The 21,335-nt window shown below is 25.8% G+C and overlaps 1 protein-coding gene across 1 annotated transcript; it reads right to left on the bottom strand.

Annotated features, from left to right (window-relative positions):
* Window positions 1–9,371: 9,371 nt before the first annotated feature.
* On the bottom strand, window positions 9,372–17,599 carry LOC132917055 (endocuticle structural glycoprotein SgAbd-8-like). Its single transcript, XM_060977576.1, has 3 exons — window positions 17,436–17,599; window positions 16,268–16,395; window positions 9,372–9,958 (listed from the first exon to the last, which is right to left on the bottom strand). The coding sequence occupies exons 1-3, from the start codon at window positions 17,442–17,444 to the stop codon at window positions 9,679–9,681; spliced, it is 417 nt and encodes a 138-aa protein (XP_060833559.1). The 5' UTR covers window positions 17,445–17,599; the 3' UTR covers window positions 9,372–9,678.
* Between the last annotated feature and the right edge of the window lie 3,736 nt (window positions 17,600–21,335).

Raw genomic sequence — 21,335 nt, 5'->3', positions numbered from 1 at the left:
AAATTTATAATATGAGAATGTTAATTACTGAGTATAATAATATGTGTTAATAATAAAAATATGCCATAATGTATTGTTTAGAATAGAACAAGAATGATTACTAAACAGAATCGATAGTAGATATATTACGTATATAGGAATTTATAGAGCAACTTAACATTTTTGAAACTTATCTCCTAAACTAAAAAATAAAAAATATTTTGAGAATTTAATATGATATTACTATCAAGTTTTTTAAATAATCTATTTTTATTTCTTGATATAATTTATAGTGATCGAGTTAATTGAATCATTTATTCGTTTAAATGTTATAAATATTATACAATTTATACGCACATATTATATCAACTCAATATAGTATTAATTTAAATATTTTAAACATGTATTCAATACTACTGAAATAAAAGGTTGTGCTATTATAGTTTTTAATTTGTACCATAATATATCCATTATGGTGTAATCTGAATGTCATTATAATTTTAGTTAGTTGTCCTATCCGTAGAAAATATGTTTCATTGTTGATACACATTCTATTCAATTCCCACCGAATTTGTATAATCCAATTTTATTCTTCGATGTATTTAATGCCTCTCTTTGATTAATATAAGAATCACACTTGGTCCAAAATTTTTAATTTTTTTGATTGAATTGTATTTAATATCTGTGTATTGTAGTATATATTTTAATTATATAATATAAATAATACATTTAAATTAACGTTACATAAAGTAGTTATTTGATAATTTTTACACATAGCACTATAGCAGTATTTCATTTTTAATATTCGATTCTGGGTTAAATGAAGATTTACATTCAAATTCTTAAAATAATTTTTTTATTATCTTTTTCTGTAAAAACTTTTTTTTGTGTACAGTGTTTTGAATAGCATTTACCATCTTTATACACCAACTAAATACCATAGAAAATAGATGGTAGATCATCCAAAGAGATCATTGTATTTGGATTCGGTCAGTAGTTTTTATAATCGTAAAGAAAAACTACCTTTGATTTGATACAAGTAAAACAATATAAAAATATTTACAGCCACGGATATTTTAAGCAAACTACGTTCGGAATATTTTCTGAATGTTAAGATTCATTGTTTTGAAATATACACACTATGTAATACCACAATTTATACATTATAACACACTTATATTCTACGCCTAGCCACCGAGGTATATTATAAAAGGTATATTTTCTGCTTGTATTCTTAATATACTTTATATTTTTGCTTAGTATTATCAATGTTGTTGTTTCTTGCTGTTGAGGTGAACACTTTTTAACTTATTTTAAACGAATGTTAATAATGACTATTTCAAATTATTTTTTTTCTTACAACTGGTTAAAATTTGAGTGAAGAATATAATTTGTGGTAGTTGTTTTTATTGAACAATATAAATTGTATATAAAATAATAACTATGTACAGAAATGCTTTTATCTACACATACATTTTCTTATAGGTAATTCATTTATCAATTTTTCTTAGTAGCACTATACATAACAATAATAATATTAATAATAAAAGCAACAATAATAATAAGATTTCAAATGAAAATATAATCTAGTTTAACTCTTCCTCCCAGACTCTCGCAGTACTACCTTCTAACTATAAAATATTATGAAAAAGTCCATTTAGTTTTATGATTTGTCATGCTCTGATATATGATATTCATATACTACTAAGAATGTTTCGTAAGGAACACAATACAAATTGGTCACATAACTATTACTATAATAGTGTATAGTTAACGAGTATTGGCGTTTAATTTCAGTAGGTATTATAACATACAAAACTCCATTTTTGGAAATATAAAGAGTAATGAGTAAAATTGAAAACGTCTCTTGCCGGTTTAACTACTTTCATCATTATTATTTGTCTTGTAAAAACTACTTTGTGTGCCAAAAATTATGGTATCATAACGATTTTTTGTAAATACTTTGACACAACTTTATTCAAGAATTATTATATATGTGGATTAAATATTAGCATCCTAGAATATGAACCGAAAAACATAAATGTATTTTTTATACAATATTTAAATGACATGAATTATGAATACGTATTTATAAATCATTATGTAATGATCTACCTTTACATTTTATAAAATATGCATCTTCTCTCGTTTGAATAATTTCTCTTTTTTGTTGTTGTATTTAATCTATAATAAGTTGGATTTTAGTCGAATTGTATTTAATTCTTTTGTTTTTTTTTTTGTACGCGTTACAATATTTGCACATGACTCTATTTTATAAAAATACAATTTTAATTTTATGTAGAAATACTATTGCAATCAATAATCATTGCATAGGTTGCAGACTTAGTACAAATATTTGAACAAACGAAAAAATCCATAGTAGTTGCAACCTCGTTAAATTGAAATAAATATTTATTTTTCTTGATTTGTCTACGTCGATAAATCTAGCCAGTCACTGAAATCTATTCAGTATTATGATAATCGTTGTTCATAAAAAAATCTAGTACTTACTAAGTACAATACTGGTTTAATCATGCTGACCTAGTGATCCCGGAAATGAAGGGTTTAAAATGTAGTAATTTTTACATTTTGTATTTCTAGATCAATGCTTCAATAAACTGGTAAAATGTGTACAAATAAATAAAATACTTATATTAATTTTAAGTGACAATATTTTGACATAATATTTTAGTGAAAGTAATGAAATCCTACAAAAACTTTACTTCTGCATAATCATGATACTGTAATGATACTGTAGTAATATTCACCAACAAATACGAGAAAAACTGCTTAATCTCAACTCGCCAACGCATATTATAGCAAGCATGTATTAATAATATATGTTTTTGTGTCACAAACCTAAAAAGATTGTTACGACAACAAAAAGTTTAAAAAAAAAGTTAATTGTATTTGACAAGAAGGCGTTTCTATGCAATCGGGATACCGACATGTATCGAATACCTGACCAATGGTAAAAATGGTCATTAAAACGTGTACAAAACTATCATTGACACTTCATAAGTTTGAAGTAACCACATTAATAAACTTTTTTTCAAAATCGTATTAACTTTTATAATTGGCTATCTATATTATTTACTAATTTTTAAAATCGTTAACATTGATGAACATCGAATCCCTATAAAATATTATGGAGAAGGTAATTGAACACACATTCGTGATTTATACACTTGAAAATTTGAGATAATATTGTAATAATAATGAGATAAATTTATATTTGTGTTTTTATCGATATGTAGTATGAATAATAAACAATGCATAATATTAAATTTAGAAAATTTTCAATATTTCTAGTATAGCAAATTTGTATAATTTATCGAACAATATGAGTGCGTAATGATATAATAAAGCCTCACGAAATGTATATAGACAATGCACTTCTACACAAAACTTAATTTACCGATATTATGCTCGGTGTTTGGTACGCAGTCATTAGCTATGCTTCCTCGTCCCACGCTCCTTTCTCCTCTTATTTTATTTGCCGCCACCACCGTTCAAATCGAATATGTCATAAATCATCGTCAGCTACTCACAATATTTGGAAAGGAGGATTGACAGAGTTGCACAGGTGGGAGAATAAACCGACTGGCGATAACACTGTCGTGCATATAATATGGACACGAGTTTAGGGAGAGGATAAACGGACGTCGAAGAAAGCTAGGTGAAGATCGAATCTGTACACCTGCCTTTTAACGTCGCATTGAGTATAATAATAATATTTACGATGCATAAAATTGTAATTATTATAATAAAATTTGGTTTATATAACAAAAATGATTCACTGGCAATACACTATTGTTCCGTCCGAAAGTCCTCGATGATATACTCTCCGATAAATGAATGTGTAATATATTATTATTATTACTATTGAACTGTTTATAATATCAAACCGGAAAGTGTAACAGTGTAGGCTATCCGAATAGTGAGGGGAATCACTATTGCTTTTAACAATGATCGTTACATAATAAACACGTCTGTGATAGTAAGGTCTTGTAGAAGATTCAGTATAAATTAAACGTAAATAATCATAATAATCTAATATTGTAGACAAGAAACGTGAACTATAATCGGTTCTTATAAAATACAAAGTATTATTAATATTTATTAAGCTTTGCAGAGGTAAGATGCCAAGATTAATGGATCAAACAAATCAAGGGCGACTACAATTTAGGAATTTGTTATGGAAATACTAAATATAATATTTTTTATACGAATGGCGTCATTTAAATTAATATTGATGTTAATCTCAGGTTTTTGGATAAAAATTATTGGATTTATAGTTATATATATATATATCTTGTCTAAACTGATATTCTTTAAATAACAAATATATTACAGCTATTGGTACTGTTAGAATAATTATATTAAAAAAAAATAAAAAATAAAATATTTAATTCCTAGGTATTGAAGATAATATTACGAAAATAAAGTTTTTCTAAAATAATTTTCAACAACAAATTATGTAAAAGTATTATATTTATATTTATTAAAAATATATGATTTTTAATAAACCTTAATAAAGTAAAATGATGAATCTTAGTTTTAATATTTTATTCATGTGATGATACAATATAGTATTGTCTTTTAATTATACTAGAATGCACATAGTTATCGAAATTTATAAAATTAGTTTTGCCATTCTATATTACTTATAATACAATAATGTCAAAACTGGTTAATTTTATATAAAAGCTGTGTTTATAGTAAATGTACTCAAATAACATTTTGTACAACTATAAATCTTATAAGCGTTTTAACTAATTTTAAGGCGGTTGACTTTAGAAATAAATTTAAATTTTTAGTGCTATATATTGGATTATAAGATGTTATGTTTTATTATAATATTATGTCCACGTAAATCACAGCCATCTTTAATACATAATAATTCAATGTTGCCACGCTTTTACCATTACTAGATGATTAATGCGTATGTATAATACTATAATGTAAGATATACAGTTAAGATAATTTACATACGGAGATATTAAGGAATAATAAGTAAGATTAATTAAATAGAAAACTGCAGTATCTGTACTCTCCTTTTATTTTAAAGAACGCAGTTTTAGAAATTATATACATATAAATATATGTGTTTTAGAAAATAGAAATGTGTTTATATTGTAATATATTTTAATGTTTAAATCATGTTTTCCTTTATAAACTGTTTAGTATTTTATTTATTTAAGCTCTAAAATGATCATGAAGTGTATATTTAGAATAAAAGGTCGGAACTTAGTAAATTATTATTGATTTTTTTCTAAAAAAGTTTATTTACAGTATAATATGGTGAGTCCCCGTGGGTTGATTGTTCACAATGAATCTGATTGATTTGCTTAATAATATTTTGTTTGTATGAAAATTACTATTACATTTAAAAATAATTACTATTCATCATATATTAAACATTATTGAACTTCTGTTTTGAAAAAGAAAAATAACTGTATAGTAATTAAATTTAGATAAGTATAAGTACATTTTAAAATGTGAGTTGTTTATATATAATTAAATATAAGATGCATTAGAAAAAAGACGTACACTATGAAGCAATGTTAATTGTGTCTAGTTTTCGTCTGACAGCTTTGTTTTATAATAATACACTAGATAGTGTATTACTGTTTTATTAACTTGATCACATAGAAAAAATATTTTATAAAGTAGTATTTTAATATTGTGTACCTACATGTAGTTATTTTGTTCAATACTATATAGATGATTGATGACTTCTACATTTCTGAATTATTTTATTTTAATCGCATCAACTAAACGTTCTTGAAGTTAATCTCATTATAAATGATGATTACAGTAGCAGTGTGTTGTAACATATAAAATCTACAATTTATGTATAATAAGTTGTGATTCCCTAAGTTCAATGTAAAATGTAACTTATACTAATAATAATTTTATTATATTCAATATTTTAAGATAAATCGGTGAAAAAATGACGCCGGTAATGCCTGCGGTATTGGAACTGAAGTGGATGGGTACCTAATAATTTTGTTAAATGGCATTGTATAAAATTATGTGTGGTTTTGCAAAAAAATAAAAATAAGTGATGGATTCTACGACCCGAGGCGATCGATTAAACATATTAAATAAAGTGAATTTTGTACAATTTTTAGGTCTTCGTAGATTTTATGCCAGTTATAATGAATACAATAACTTGTATACAAATAATGACGAATAGATTATATAACATTTAAGCGCTTTGATTACCAAATACGATCGTTCGATCTTGACTTCAGAATGTAGTTTTCCCTGGTAAATGATGAATCGTTAAAATAGATGATACTATATTACTAATATAGGTAGATGTACACGTATATTCAATTCACAATCTTATCGGATTGCGAAGGACAAACATTTTGATAAACGTCAAGGATGGCCCGTTTTAATATCTTTTCTTTATGCATTTTTCTTTTAATAATATTTTTCCAAATGTTAGTATCTACAATCTAGTTTTTGATTTAAATTTATGCATATTGTTTTTTAGAAAATAAACCCACTAGCTATTAAACAATGATATATAATAAAATAGTTTCTATTTAAAATATGTAAATCAATATACACCTTCATTAATATTGTAATTAGTTTATTATTATAATATAAATAGAAAATTAATAATAAAATGTTCTGTGATAACAAAGCTATGACATAACATTATTACATTATGAATATTATACATTATTATAATGAAAAATACGGTTAACTTACATATTGCATTGCCGATAATGTATATTAGCATGTTTTTTATTACTTATAATTAAACCTTTAATATGATAAAGTAAATTTGAGTCATTGTATTTACCTGTAAAATTGACTTTTTATTTACTTTGATAAATAATAAAAAACATTTTATATTTATGTCTATTTAAGTATTGTAAATTTAAATTTCCATTAAATTTTTGTTATTATTTCAATTATTGAATATTATTCTTTGTAGATATAATTGTGTGGTTACACATAAATTGCGTCTCGAAATAAAAAAATTGATAAGTAGGTACACGAATTGCGTCTAGCTTTATCTAAACGACTACACGAGTTGCGTTCGGTTTTATTTAAACGACTACATAAATTGCGTCCGGGTTTTTAAATTTTTAAATAAGTGAAGTTGACTCAAAATTTGTGGATGGAACTTTTAAAAGTCCGTGGCTTGAAAAATAATAATTTTTTTTATTTCCTAGTAAAAATATAAATACTTATAAGTTATAACATATACATATCTCAAATCTGAATTTCTAAAAAATTATATCAGTTTTTCACTTAAATTAATATTTGCTGAATTTGAAAAAGCAATTCACTCATCTTTAATAATCGTGTGGTTAAGAAAGGATGCGTGGTTTAATTTCGGTCAAAGTTGGTGAAAATTCAAACGGTTGGTTTGTGTCAAAAACACAAAAAAAAGTTAAGTTTTTCATTCAAGTTTTGACCAGTTTTTTAATTTTATATTTATAACTTTTTTATTATTTTTAATTTTAATTATTATATTACATTCCTGTAATTCAAACCTACACGTTTTCATTTTACTTACTTCTAATTGCAGAAAAACGACAAAAATAACTATTTTTAACCTACCAAGTCATAGTTTGTTGTTGACAGTCCCCTCAGTCTGTGTAAAATGGAAGGAAAATAGTGTTTTTACGTTGGGACGCTATTCGTGTAGTCGTTAAATATCACCAGGACACAATTCGTGTGCAGTGATTTGTGTATTGTTTCAAGATCAACATATTTCGATAGGTAAGTTACACGTCTAGAGTTTGAATCTCTGAATTAGTTAAAATAGTAAATCGATACTTTTACAAACTTTTCAAGTCTCTGCCAAGATTATAATTTTATTATATTTATATTCTTTTTATTTCTAACTATATTTCAGTATCTATTTAAATTTGTTTAAGATATAAAATATTTTTAATTTAAATTTTTTTAATAATATACTATGCAATAATAATTAATAATAGGCATGTAAAAATCAAATTCAATCAATATTTGACCTAGTGCAATGTGCAACTGTATTGCAAATTGCAATAAATAATAAATACATTTTTATTAAACTAATAATGATGTTTTAATGACAAGGAGAGGGAAGTTTTATTATATAAAATATAGCGGGAGTTATAAAAAACGTGATTCAGTAATTTATAAAAATAAATAGCAGTATGACTGATTTATTGACATAACAAATAATGTAGCCGACCTGGGAACTATTTAAAATTAGATTTATTGATTTACACCATCGTAAATGTAAAACGCTTTGTCCATATTATTGTCTTGCGCTATGATGGTAACTAAGATTTTATTTTTTAAATTAACGAAATATAATACTCAGTAATTTTTAAATAAATGACACTATCGTTGTTTGTAAAGAGATTTTCACTTATTAAAATTTGAGGTGTTAAAAATGGCTTAAGAATTTTAAGTTCAAGTAACTAGTATATTTTAAACTCTGAACGTATCGGTGAACATAATATTGTTTTACAATGATGTATGTTTTATTTATGTTGGATGTCCATTTTCAGAAGCAGAAACAAATAGCTCTTATTTTAAACTTTGAAACTTTGAAGGTTGTTTTTGGATTTTAAAATTAATTTGTTTTTTTTTTAAGAAAATTTTTCAGTTATTTTCAAAATAATCGTGAGGAAAAAAATTAAATTCTGGAAAACGGTTATATTTATTAGTTTTGAAAAAATCAATTTTGTTTTTGTTGTAATTTAAAATGATATATCAATGAATTAAAATTTAACACGTCAGATGTCATATAAATTACAGTGACCTACTCAATGATGATCGAAGTATACTAAAAATTTATAAATATAATAGTAGATAGCGACTTATTCTATTATTTTTTTTATAATATTCTTTATTTAAAAATTTAATTCAAATACTTTTTAGAAATTGGACTAATAATATTTTTCAATAATATCACTAATATCATATCGTTTTATATGTAGGTAAGTATTTTTAAAGAATATTGAAATAATTATTAATATGGACTAGAAAATTGTGTATAAGATTTTTTTTTTCAATTCTGATAATAAGTATTGCTTATCATTTAAAAAAATCAAGTTTTAGATGTATTTAAGATGTTTCTTCTTATCGTCATAAATTAATTGCTGGACTAAAAATTTATAAACTCCCTAAACATAAAATTGTAATAGGTAAAAATGTGTATAAAAATTAAAAAGTTATGTGATCGATATATTGGTTTTAAATGATATAATGCAATCATCGTAGTATTTATGATATTTATACTCAAATCGTACTGAAATGTATGTTATTGTGTTGAGAAATAAAATGGTACATTAGGTAATAAGTATTATTCTTAAAAATAATACCGTTAAATATAGACTGTAGATACTAGCAAAAAATAACACAATATGTATAATAAGTATATTTTTATTACAAAAATCAATATAAAATTAATAATATATATAAAATCGAGCAATTGTATGCAACATTTTCTACGGCATACTTCCATAGAATAAAAAAGGATAAATAACAAATAACAAATCAAAGTTTTTTAAAAATGAATTTAAATTAAAGTGAAAATAAATAATGACAGTTTACATGACATTAATAGTTATAAGACTTAAGCATAAGCGGGTAATTTGATGAATTGATACATAGACGATTGCTCAAACACGTAGGAGACGTGTGGGTGAATGATGTTAGAGCTGTATTGGACGTTTACTTAATTTTGTTGTAAGCTGGTTCTGGTGTGGATGGCTGGGTGGCAAGGAATTGGAGCAACTTGGCGATTGCTGGTGGTAAAGGTGGTGGTGTGGGTAGATGATCACCAACAGGAACGAATCCCTGAGGACCAGCGACGTATTTGACGCTGATTGGTGTACCATCTGGAGCGGTGTATGAGTAGCCACCTTCAACATTCAGGGCTGACTGGTTGGGATCTTGAGCTGGCTGCACATAACCACTTTCTTGGGCTTGGATTCCATTGCCGGTTTCGTATCTGTTGATAAGATTTTCGTTGTTTAACATTTATGTGCACTATGCTCTTTCCGTGTTTACCATTAAAATAATACAATTTTTGATTTTTCAAAATTAAAGTTTTAGTAGAATAACATACTGAAATATATTACTTTGGCGTTATTTCACATAATTTATCTGAGATGACGAATATATAGCGAACAGTGACATTAACCACAACTAAGTATAAACAAGGTCGTCAAAATTGAAGACATGCCCTAAGGGAAACTGTCCACAAATTGACTGGTTATTCGTGAAACTCATTAGATGAACATCATGGGCCAAGGTATCCAAGTTTTATTACTATCTACATCTAATGTAACACCAAACATTTTTTTCAGAATTTTTTGCTATAAATTCATATTTTAAACTAATTATCAAATAAATTAAGCAATGTTATTTTTGAATTGATAATTTTTATAAGATATCACAAATAAAATTGCAAGATTACTATAATGTATAATGTATATTAAATATTTTGAAAACGATTTGTTTAATTAAATGTGTTGATATATGTAAAGGAATATTAATTATTAATGTAGTGTTTTGCGTTGAAACAAACAATAAGAATGAAACAAATTTTATTTATATAGTAGCAGTTAAAATTATTAAAATAAATATATTTAAAGTACTTAATACTAAATATTCTACTTATTAGCTATTTCTTATATTTTGATTCAGAATTGTCAAACTACTGGTGACTGGTGATTGATAATATTATATTATTAACTCCATTTTTAAAATTATTATGATCATATATTTAAGTTGTGTGGACTCATATTATTCAAATGATTGTATATTTTTATCTTTATACACTTATTTACGATACTTCATTCAGAAACGTTGTACAACCTTGAGTTGAACTACGGTTCAACACACATTGATGCAACTGGAATGTTTTTAATACATTCATAAGCGAGAGTATAATTTCCGGAGGTATGTTATTACGTTTTATGTTCTGGATATATTCGTTACCGTTTACCGGAGTTTTGTTACATCATTGTTACAATAACAATGGCCTCAATCAAAGTGGGTGGCCGAATCAACGAAAGCATCTACTTAAAGAGACTATACGCGAAAAAGCGCTGGCCGAGTTTTTGAGGTCAATGAAATTAAACCCATTTGTATGCAATATGATGATTAGTGCAATCGCTCGTGAGATACAGTGACACACCTCGAGTTTAATACGTAACACTTACTTCCCAGTCGAAAGATAATTGTATTTTAGATAAATCTAATTCTTTAAATGAAAATAGTATAAAATCGGAAAAAATTCATATTTTGAATCAAGAAAATTAATAATTTTAGTGTTATTGAAATCATACGAATCATTCATTTAAACATAGCGATTCTACCATATAAGTAATATTATATTATTATAATTCTATACACCATGTATGACCATATATTACATAGTTTATGCTTAATATGCTACAATTAAATTCAAAACAATTTACCAAACGGTAATATATATTGTAAAATTATTATTATATAATAAGTGATAGAGTATTAGGTTAAATGAATTTAAGATTAAAACATAAAATTGGAAATTATTCATCCGATTTTCTGGTACCGAAAAGTTCCAATGAATCGTGCAATAAAGTATCACGGTCAAGTCAAGACAGCTAGATTCTTCGATTAAATACGATTATTTGAAACATCAAACAGGTTGTTTTAAAAAAAAAAAATTATTCGAATATCGATTAGTGATTTAAGTATTTGATTAAGTTCTTGGCAACTGATGTATTTTGAATGACGTCTCATTAATTTTCATAGTTTAATAGAGGTAAACGCTTCTCGCGGTACGCGTAATATTACGCGCAATTCGTATCCAGTTTCATGGTCGTCAGATCAATGGGAGAATTCGTTAGTCCTTGCTGGTTGCTACACCGTCCACGTGACCCGACCGCGGCCCTATTGGGTGACTGATCCACGAATATTCGTGATAAGCTATCACCCAAAGAGGTGTGTCTGATACACGATCCTAAATCCTAATCATTTGCAAATTGGCACACCAACAGTGCTGCCTAAAGAAACGTGTGAGCAATTGATGAACTATTGGTGGGTCAACTAATTGACGGATTGACGGCGGCGATTGGGTCAAACGGCTACGAGTCAAACCCCGGACACTTTCTCGTCTCTTTACCTCTCGTAATATTATACTTATTTACACACACACACACACACACACACACACACACATACATACAAATACATTCATATAATTTATATATAATAAATATATATATGAGTATATAATATATATATATATATATATATATATATATATATATATATATATATATGTATTATTATTATTATAATTATTCTTGTTGTTGTTATTGTTATTCATGCACTTCTTTCGCTTTATGTAATTGTGTAACGTGACAGAGTTAAGTAAGATTATTATAACCCATGATTGAGCATAAAATCCAAACTATCGTAGTCTGTAGCGTCTCGGCTTATAGGCGGCTTATCATTATAATATAGGAGATCTAAACGATTATTATCCGGACGAGTTTCAGGTATTGTGGTCAGATGTTCTATGGAGAATAATTGTGTTTATGCAACTTTGATTGTTGTGTTTTTTTTAATAGCAAACTACTCATTATATATATAAAAAAATAATAAATATAAATAAATAATAACGAAACGTAAACATATTTAGGTTCATTTTCGATTGTCATGATAGACATCGGGTAATATTTTGGTGTTTTTTTTTATGCAAAAAGTAATAAAATATTAAATGAAAATTAAGTCATTCAAGTGGATAAGAATATACAATATTTGGAATATTCTAATAATGTTATCAAAGTTTACAATGTAAACGACTACGGATGAGTACATATTTATAAATAAGATAAATTTTTAAAAACTACGATTCCATAGTGCAATAGTAGGTGTGACCTGAAATATCTATAAATAATTGTACTTAAATAATTTAAATATTAAAATATAGAATGTTTGTTTATTGTGATGGAAATCTCTTGAAATCCGTTATGTTAATATAGGAAAATAATTATTATTTATAATTCAAATAACAAGTTCCTATAATAAGTATTTTTAATAGGTATCATAATATCAATAAATTATAAGACTGTCTACTGCATTTAAAAATGTAAAACTATCATAAGTTAAATAGTATTACCAGTGAAAGAATTGGTTGTAAAAATATTACCATCTCAACCAGCTATCAGCAAAAAAAAAAAAACGCTAAATGATACATAATACGAAGAATTTATCAAAAATTAAATTTTTTCAACAACTCTTTAAAATTACGAAGGAAATTATTATTATATATCATTCTATAAGTTAGATTATGAAGCAAAGACATAATTTACTATGTTCCAAGTTAATTGATGTAAATATTATAATTATTTATATACCTACATTTAATTTTTGAATGATAATTTTAATAGATGAGATTTAATAGATTTATAATTAAATTGCGCTTGGCATTGTTGTTAAAATTAAAGAAATACTGTGTTTTCTTATAATTCTAATATTTAAGTATAAAACACAATTATTGAAAAATAATTAAATTAAATAGGATTCAATTCGTTAAAAATGAATATGAATAATAAAAACAAGTTATAATTAATAAGTCAATTAATTAGTTATATGATATTGTATGTCCGTACTTCAGTTTAATGCTTAGTATTTTTGTATTTTATTATTATTAGAAGTATCAAGTAGAAACATGAACTCAGTTAAAAACATTGAATTTATTATTTCAACAATGTTGCATTTCATTTTTCAGCATGTTTTATATTATGTAACATTTACTAGTATTTTGCAAAATAATTAAAAAAATAGTAATTTTATACATTACAGTCTGTAAGTTATATCCATAAAAGGGCATATCAAAGACTCAACATTCAACGCCTACACTAAAATATTATTACATTTTATAAATATTGGCATGATTTTATTGAGATTTATAAATAAATTTTTAAAATTATTAAATTTTAAATTTCAATTAATACTAATATTTTAAATAAACTATTTTAATTTGCTAGCATTATGGAATTGGTCAAAAAATAATAAAGTGTAAAGAATATCAGCTTATAATAAATAATAGTATATCATAGTTTGCATAAACTATTTTTAAGAAGTTAAAATAAATATGATTCTTTAACTATTTTTAACTATTATCATAATATTATGATTAATTAAAACTAGTTTTTTTTTTATTTCAAAGAGGTATATAGTATAATATAACTTACTGTACTCGTATGAATAGTAGTATATATACATCAATAATTATTTAAGGGCCCGGGTTTCAATAATATAGATTAAAAAAAAAACATTAGATTTATCATTACATTTCATTACAATTTTTAATAGTTAAAAATTAATTTAAATAATGAATAGCCTTAAATGTTAAGCATTAATATTGAGTTTTAAAATATGTTAGTTTCTAATTAGTAAAACGCTTAAATAAATAATAGTTAAAACTTAAAAGTTTAAAAATTATGTTAAAAATTAATAAAAAATTATAAAATGTATCTACTGTAACTAGAAAATAAAAAAATAGTCGGAAATTTACTTCTTTAAGTATTAAAAATCAAATTGTTTTTAAAATATATTATGTAAAAAGCATTATATTTTGTGTACATAGGTGGCCTTAAATTGCCTATTCAATGCGCCGGCCATTCGTTTATAATTTAGATATTAGATTTTACTGTTTTAAAACTCGTTATTATCTAATTTTTTTATGTACTTAAAACTCACCGAAATATTATTTTAATATTATTAACTGTAATTATATCAAACTTTCAATTTATAATAGAATAACACACAATGGTATGAGCATTACTATTTTTAATTTTGTTAACTGATTAAAATAAATACATTTACATTAGCACACAAATTAAACTTTGTGAATAAATAAAATAAATAATATTATGTATGTAAGAAATTGATTAAAGATTTATTTTTATGATATATACTTGAAGTATATTGCTTTAATACTTATTCAAAAACTTTGATTAACTATAAAATAGATGAATTATATATTTTTTCGAATTTTGAATAATTGTATCTTCTTCTCTAATTGCAATAAACATACGCGTATATGCATAAATATACAGGAAGACTATTAGAATTATAGCGAAGGATCAAGGCTGATACGTTCAAGGATATCGAAGTAGTGTATAGCTATAAAGTTATGGCGTGTATTCGAAGGACGTGATGAACAGACACGATACGATAAATCGTTTTAATGTGAGCCAATAGCGAAAAGGAAAAGATTAAAATACATAGAATGACTACCGATTGACAGTAAAAGGCAGCATTCTACCAAACAACGAGGAACGCCATGTCCCAGATAAGGCGCGGCAGTTGACCGTTGACACCAAGCCGCGACGGTCGTGTTCAACGTGTGCCAGTTATATCATCGCCAGGCCAACGGGTGTTTAATGTAACCGACAATTACTTGTATTGTATTGCTATTGTTTTTAAGACTTCTAACCATCGATTAAATTATAGTTGTTAGGCTACGACAAAAAAATAATTACTCCATACGTTAGATATGATAGCTAGCAAAATCGTTGTTAACAACGATGACTTTCAATGTGAAATTATTGATAATGAACGTTGTTGAGTTTATATAATATTTTGTATTATGTACTCGTAGTTATGTCATCACGCGTCTCCCTTGTTGAAATATTAGGGACGGTGGCAGTGGTCATCCTATTAGGTCAGAGGCCAAAGAGTCGTTAATGCCATTGGGTCAAGGAATAATATGTGTACATAGATATCATAAGTGCAATACTAGTTTGAAGTTTCAATCTTTATTTTATTAGCATTTTTAAGTACTCTACAAACATTTGAGTTTCGTTGCCAACAAAATGTATCGTTTTATACTTTTATGGGCATCGTGGAGTATGACACAACGAAATCTTAATGCCATAAAGTGATAATATTATTTACTGTTTAATACTGCTTATATAGTGTTTTTAATTATTGGTAGAAAGATAATATCTGAAAATAAATAACTATCTTAAAACTATGAAATTATAGAAATGTATATGAGCTTTCGGCTATACTAATATAGTGGTATAGAATCATATAACTAAATTTTTTCAGATTTATAATCAATTTTTTGTCTACATTTTATATTTTAAGCTGTAAGTTGTAGAATATAACATATCAATACGGTTGATAAAAGAATGATAAAATGAAAATCGATACTCAATTGATGGTTTGTGAGAAAAATAGTAAGTCTGTTTAACATTTAATAATTTAAGAAAATTAAACCCTTTTTGTTTTATATTTTAAGTATACTTACGCCCATTTATAAGATCCATCAAAATTGACACCATCGTTTTCATATCGGACGATGGGGATAGGAGTTGTGGGCTGATATTGTTGACAGCTGACTAGACTGACCAACATACAGCTTACTACTGCGATTGTCTGAAAAATTAATTCATAAATGAATAAACGTATTATTATAAAGCTATATATATGATAATAAATTATCGATGTTTGGAAATAAGTTCAAAGCTGAAATCTGATATTATAGAATCTTAGATGTTAATATACGTACATTTTATTTTAGTTTTTAATATAAAACTGGGTTTTGTGATAAGTATAAAAATAAAATAGAAGAATGTAAATTAATTTTCGAGTGTACCTATTAAAATAGTCTGTATAATAGTGATTAATGAATTATCTACCTGTAAAAGCTAAAAGTAAATCTATTACGTACGAGGACATAATAAGTTTTTATCTGTTGTTATTGAATCCAAAATGATAATATTACATTAGTTATAAAACCATTTTTAAAGTAATTTTTCAATCATACGTGATTCGTCTACTATTTTAATCGTATAATATGCCAAATAACATGTAATTTTCAAATATTTAGAAACGTTATGATCCGTGTATTCATATAACTGTGCTTATATAAAGAGTTATAATCATATTTAGATTTTAACTCTTATTCATTGTGCGGATAACTTTGTGTAATTATTTGAAATTATCAAACAAGTATACCATATTATATAAATATTAAATTCTTTAAACCGACATAAAAATTTGATTGAATTAAATGAAATGATTTTTTTGTTTGCTTGAAAGATCTTTTAAAAAGAAAAAACCTATTTTCTAGGACCGGACTAATAATGTTTTTGATAAAGGTAAGTTGGTGTGATGTTACTAAAACTTTAAACTAGTACGACGAGTACTTAACAACAAGATTTTTCATTTTATATATCATAATATATAATTATTGCATAACGGGTAGCAAATAGTATCTGCATATATGCACCTCAGTACACGTTTAGAGTATATATATATATATATTATAATTTACTACAATGTACTTATTTTACTATTATATTCGTCGAAAATTATACAAACTACTCCTCGCCGGGCACGATTGCGGCGTCTGTTATGATACCATAAAATACAACATATCTGAACATATACGATGAGATTTAATAGGTACTTACCAATTGCATGATGACTTCTTGTAGCTGACGAAGAACTATAATAATATTATTATGTTTTTTGTATGTGTACGGAGTCGTTGAGATTGTGCTTGGTACTTTCGCTGTCGAACACAATTCGCACCGTTCCTTGTAGGATGATGTCCACGTTTTTCGTCGGTACCGCTGATCGTCGTTGTATTTATATGCGCCTGCAGACGCTCGAGCGGAGTCCCTCCCCCTACTACGACAAAAATGGGGGGGCGCCTTGGGGGTTTACGCGACGTATAGGCATAAAACTATCTATATGTACACGTTTGTACAGCAGGCTGACCTTTTTCCTGATGCGGCGATCCCCTTTATCAATCAAACGAAATCGCGTTATCACGCAATATACACACTCCATCCACCACGCCATAACAATATTGTAATACCGACGTACGCGTCGTAACGGCCGTGCGCATGCGCACAATAATAATATATTATTTTATACATTATGACCGGCCTATAATATCCATCATATAATATGTGACTACAGTTCAGACCTCGTGCGTCAAAATGTATAATATTTTGTAGATTTTAAATATTGTTTAGTCAATAATACTGTAAATCTAGGGGTCCTGGATTATGTCCTGTTTAATTTAGATTCATTTTTTTTTTCAAATATTTTTAATTTAATTATTTATTACACACGTTTAATATTGTGCACTTGTATCGTATTATTTTTTATTTAATGCAAACAATTTTTTCCGACATCAGTATAATATCAGATTTCACATGATATTATTATTTATATGTACGCTTTAAAAAATAAAATAAAATATTACGGTAAAAATTAAACAAAGGATAAATTATGAAAATATAAAATAATTATTTGAGGAGTTAATTTTGCATAAACGCAGAATATAATATATACTTAATTAAATTAGTTGGTTAGTTGGATTTTTAAAGAGGCTACATTTTTTTTAAATTTTTATAGTAATATATTTTGTCAATTTCATGATTCAATTTTAATTTTGAATCAATTGTTTATTAACTGAAGTAATTAGAATTTATCGGAATATTATAGAAACTGTATAAGAAATAATTTATTCTACAATTCATTAAAGTATAATCATATAATTTGACCAAATTAATTCTTTCATATAATTTTAAAATTACGTGTTTGATTTAAAATATTGGTATGTCTTAAACTTATGCAGAAGGATACATAACAGATTTTCTTTTTTGTATTTTTGTATTTATGATATATAATATATATATATATATATATTAATAGTTAATAAATATTTACATCATAATGATTAATAATTATTGATTAATACTGATAGTGTCAATTGTGGAGATGTGGCGTAAAATAGCATTATTACTTTGGTTACCGACATCAAAAATATTATGTATGCCGACAGTTTTGATTGCAGAAAAATATTTATTATAATATACTTGTAGTTATCAAGATGTTTAGAATAACAATATTATATAATTAATTTTTAATCGATAATAATTTTAAAACACATCGTAGTTCAATGATTATGCTAATTTTGACGTAACTCAATTATATAAATAACACATCCTTGAATATCAGCTTTGTCACAATAATTTATTATATTTTTGGAATATGACATTAAATAAAAACAATCAATTAAACATGTCATAAAAATAGTTTGTCGTTTGAAGTACATAAATCAGTAGTAACACTAGTAACAGCCAACTAACATATTAATAAAACATATATTATAGTCTTGCTATTATACATTTATTATTCTACTACGAAAGAGTTTATAGGATTTATTTTATTATTAATGCTATCACTAAGGCACAGGTAATTTAACGCACAATAATTTATCAATGTGATTGAAGTATTATTGGTTGAATTTTGAGACGGCTACTCTAGTCATTTTAATTGGAAAACAATGAAAACTATATTAATTCTACAGTCTAAAGTGTATATTATATTTTTATAAGTATTTTTTACCTCTTTTTTTATCACCCTGGGTAGTATTATTCACGTATGAGATATATTTAACAACTCTAAATTTATCAATGTTTATAAGTATTTAAAAAGTTATAATGAAATGAAAAACTGAAAAATGAGGATAGCAATACTGTTAGGACATACCTTCATGTTTTATGTAACTGTCAGGTGCCATTATTCTATTCATAAAATCATATTTAATGCACATTATACTTACACATGTATTAATTGGTAGACGAAGTAATATAATATAATAGACTAAATGGGTACCCGGTACCTATAACGTGGGTTATTTTTTCATAATATTTGATCTAGTAAAATAATATCAAATATAATATTTAAGTAAGAAAATGTTATCATTGCAGATTGCAGTGGATTAATCAAAAATCAAATTATTGTGATATAAATATATAATAGAAAATTTAAAAGTTACATATTATAGTGATATAGAATTAAGTTTTCGTCATATTGCAGCCTTTATATAGCGTTTAAATATTTTTCAAAAGCACACTATTATTCTTTAATTTTGTTATCGTGCTGTAAGTAGATTATTCGTGATCATTTGTCGTGTATAATAATTCACCCCCGCGTTCATTTGACCACTACGAGTTTTAGATCCGGACAATATGACTTAAAAACTACGACAAGTATTTTTTAGTCTTCTCTTTTTAATTGTGACTTATCCGATTGGCACGTCCGCTCCGTTCTCTGCGTACGCTTTCGCGAGCTCTGTATAATAGTCGTCATCGCTGATGACGCAAGATTTAAAAGTGCCACGCGTTCTTCATCGCAGTCGTGTGTGATTTATTATAATTTTAATAACAATAATCATATGCATTCATAGTATAGGAAGCCTCCCTCCCTACTGCTCTTATATCATTTCGCTATTCGCATATAGTAGCCGTGGCCCGTGGTTGCCGCGCTCACGCGTTACGATAATATGATAATGTAAATTGTACTGCATTATAGTAGCAAGAGATTTGTATCTATCTTATATATATATATATATATATATAATGAATATACGATCTTGTCTTCACTGCAAATTTATTAATTTCATTATCACACGGAATGTCCAATTAATATAAGTTTTGTATAATATACATTATACTAAGCGTAGTATGTTCACAGTTTGTGCATAACGAGTTCTTGGTTGGATTTACGATTATTATGGATTTGAAAAATACACCGTTGTGTAAAACATAATACTATACTTGTATACGCGCGACTTCATTGTTTTTTATTTTGAAAACGGAAAAGTCACGATTTAGAATGTTATTTTATATTTTTATTTTCATCGATAATACCACATATTGAACATAATTTATTGACTTCAGTATAGTATAATATGCTTATGTTACGAAAACATCAACCGAAAACCAGTGTATAAGAGTGTGCAAAATTATAGTTTGTACTTGTTAGATAACTAAAATTATTACTCTAGATAAATATTAGGTTGTAGGTACCTGAACCTAAATATAAAATACACGAATATTAGTTACAAAAAGACTTTGTTAAGAAAGAGAATAAGAGAATATAATTTCATAGAAATAGTTAGTTACATATTATATAATCCAATTTAATAATTCTCTAATAAAAGAGAAAACATTTAAAAATTAAATAATAAATAATAATACCTAATTGTAATTATAATTTTATATTAATTTGTTTTGTACACATACCTATTTTTGAAAATAAAATGATTTAATAGTTATAGCTTATTAGATATTAATAAATATTATTTTAAAATTTCCAAAAGATTCAGTGAAAATAAAACTAAATAGTTTGTCTGATCATGTTCTTGAAATTTTGAGACCTTAAACCGTATGAACTGTTCAATTATACATATTTTCGTTAAATATTTAATTATATATAAAAATATGTTCTAGGTTGGTACAAATCTTTCTTTATATCTATTAGGTACCTATACATTGTAAAGTTTTCTGAAT

The sequence above is a fragment of the Rhopalosiphum padi genome, chromosome 1 (assembly GCF_020882245.1).
Source record: "Rhopalosiphum padi isolate XX-2018 chromosome 1, ASM2088224v1, whole genome shotgun sequence".
Taxonomy (NCBI): domain Eukaryota; kingdom Metazoa; phylum Arthropoda; class Insecta; order Hemiptera; family Aphididae; genus Rhopalosiphum; species Rhopalosiphum padi.
Note: the sequence above shows the minus strand (reverse complement) of the source record. Positions and strands in the feature narration are given on the sequence as shown.

Excerpts from the sequence above, each read along its gene's own strand:
- LOC132917055 (XM_060977576.1), bottom strand. Across the intron at positions 9,959-16,267 it reads GATGGATCTTATAAATGGGC|ATACGAAACCGGCAATGGAA; the intron begins GTAAGTATACTT and ends TCTTATCAACAG.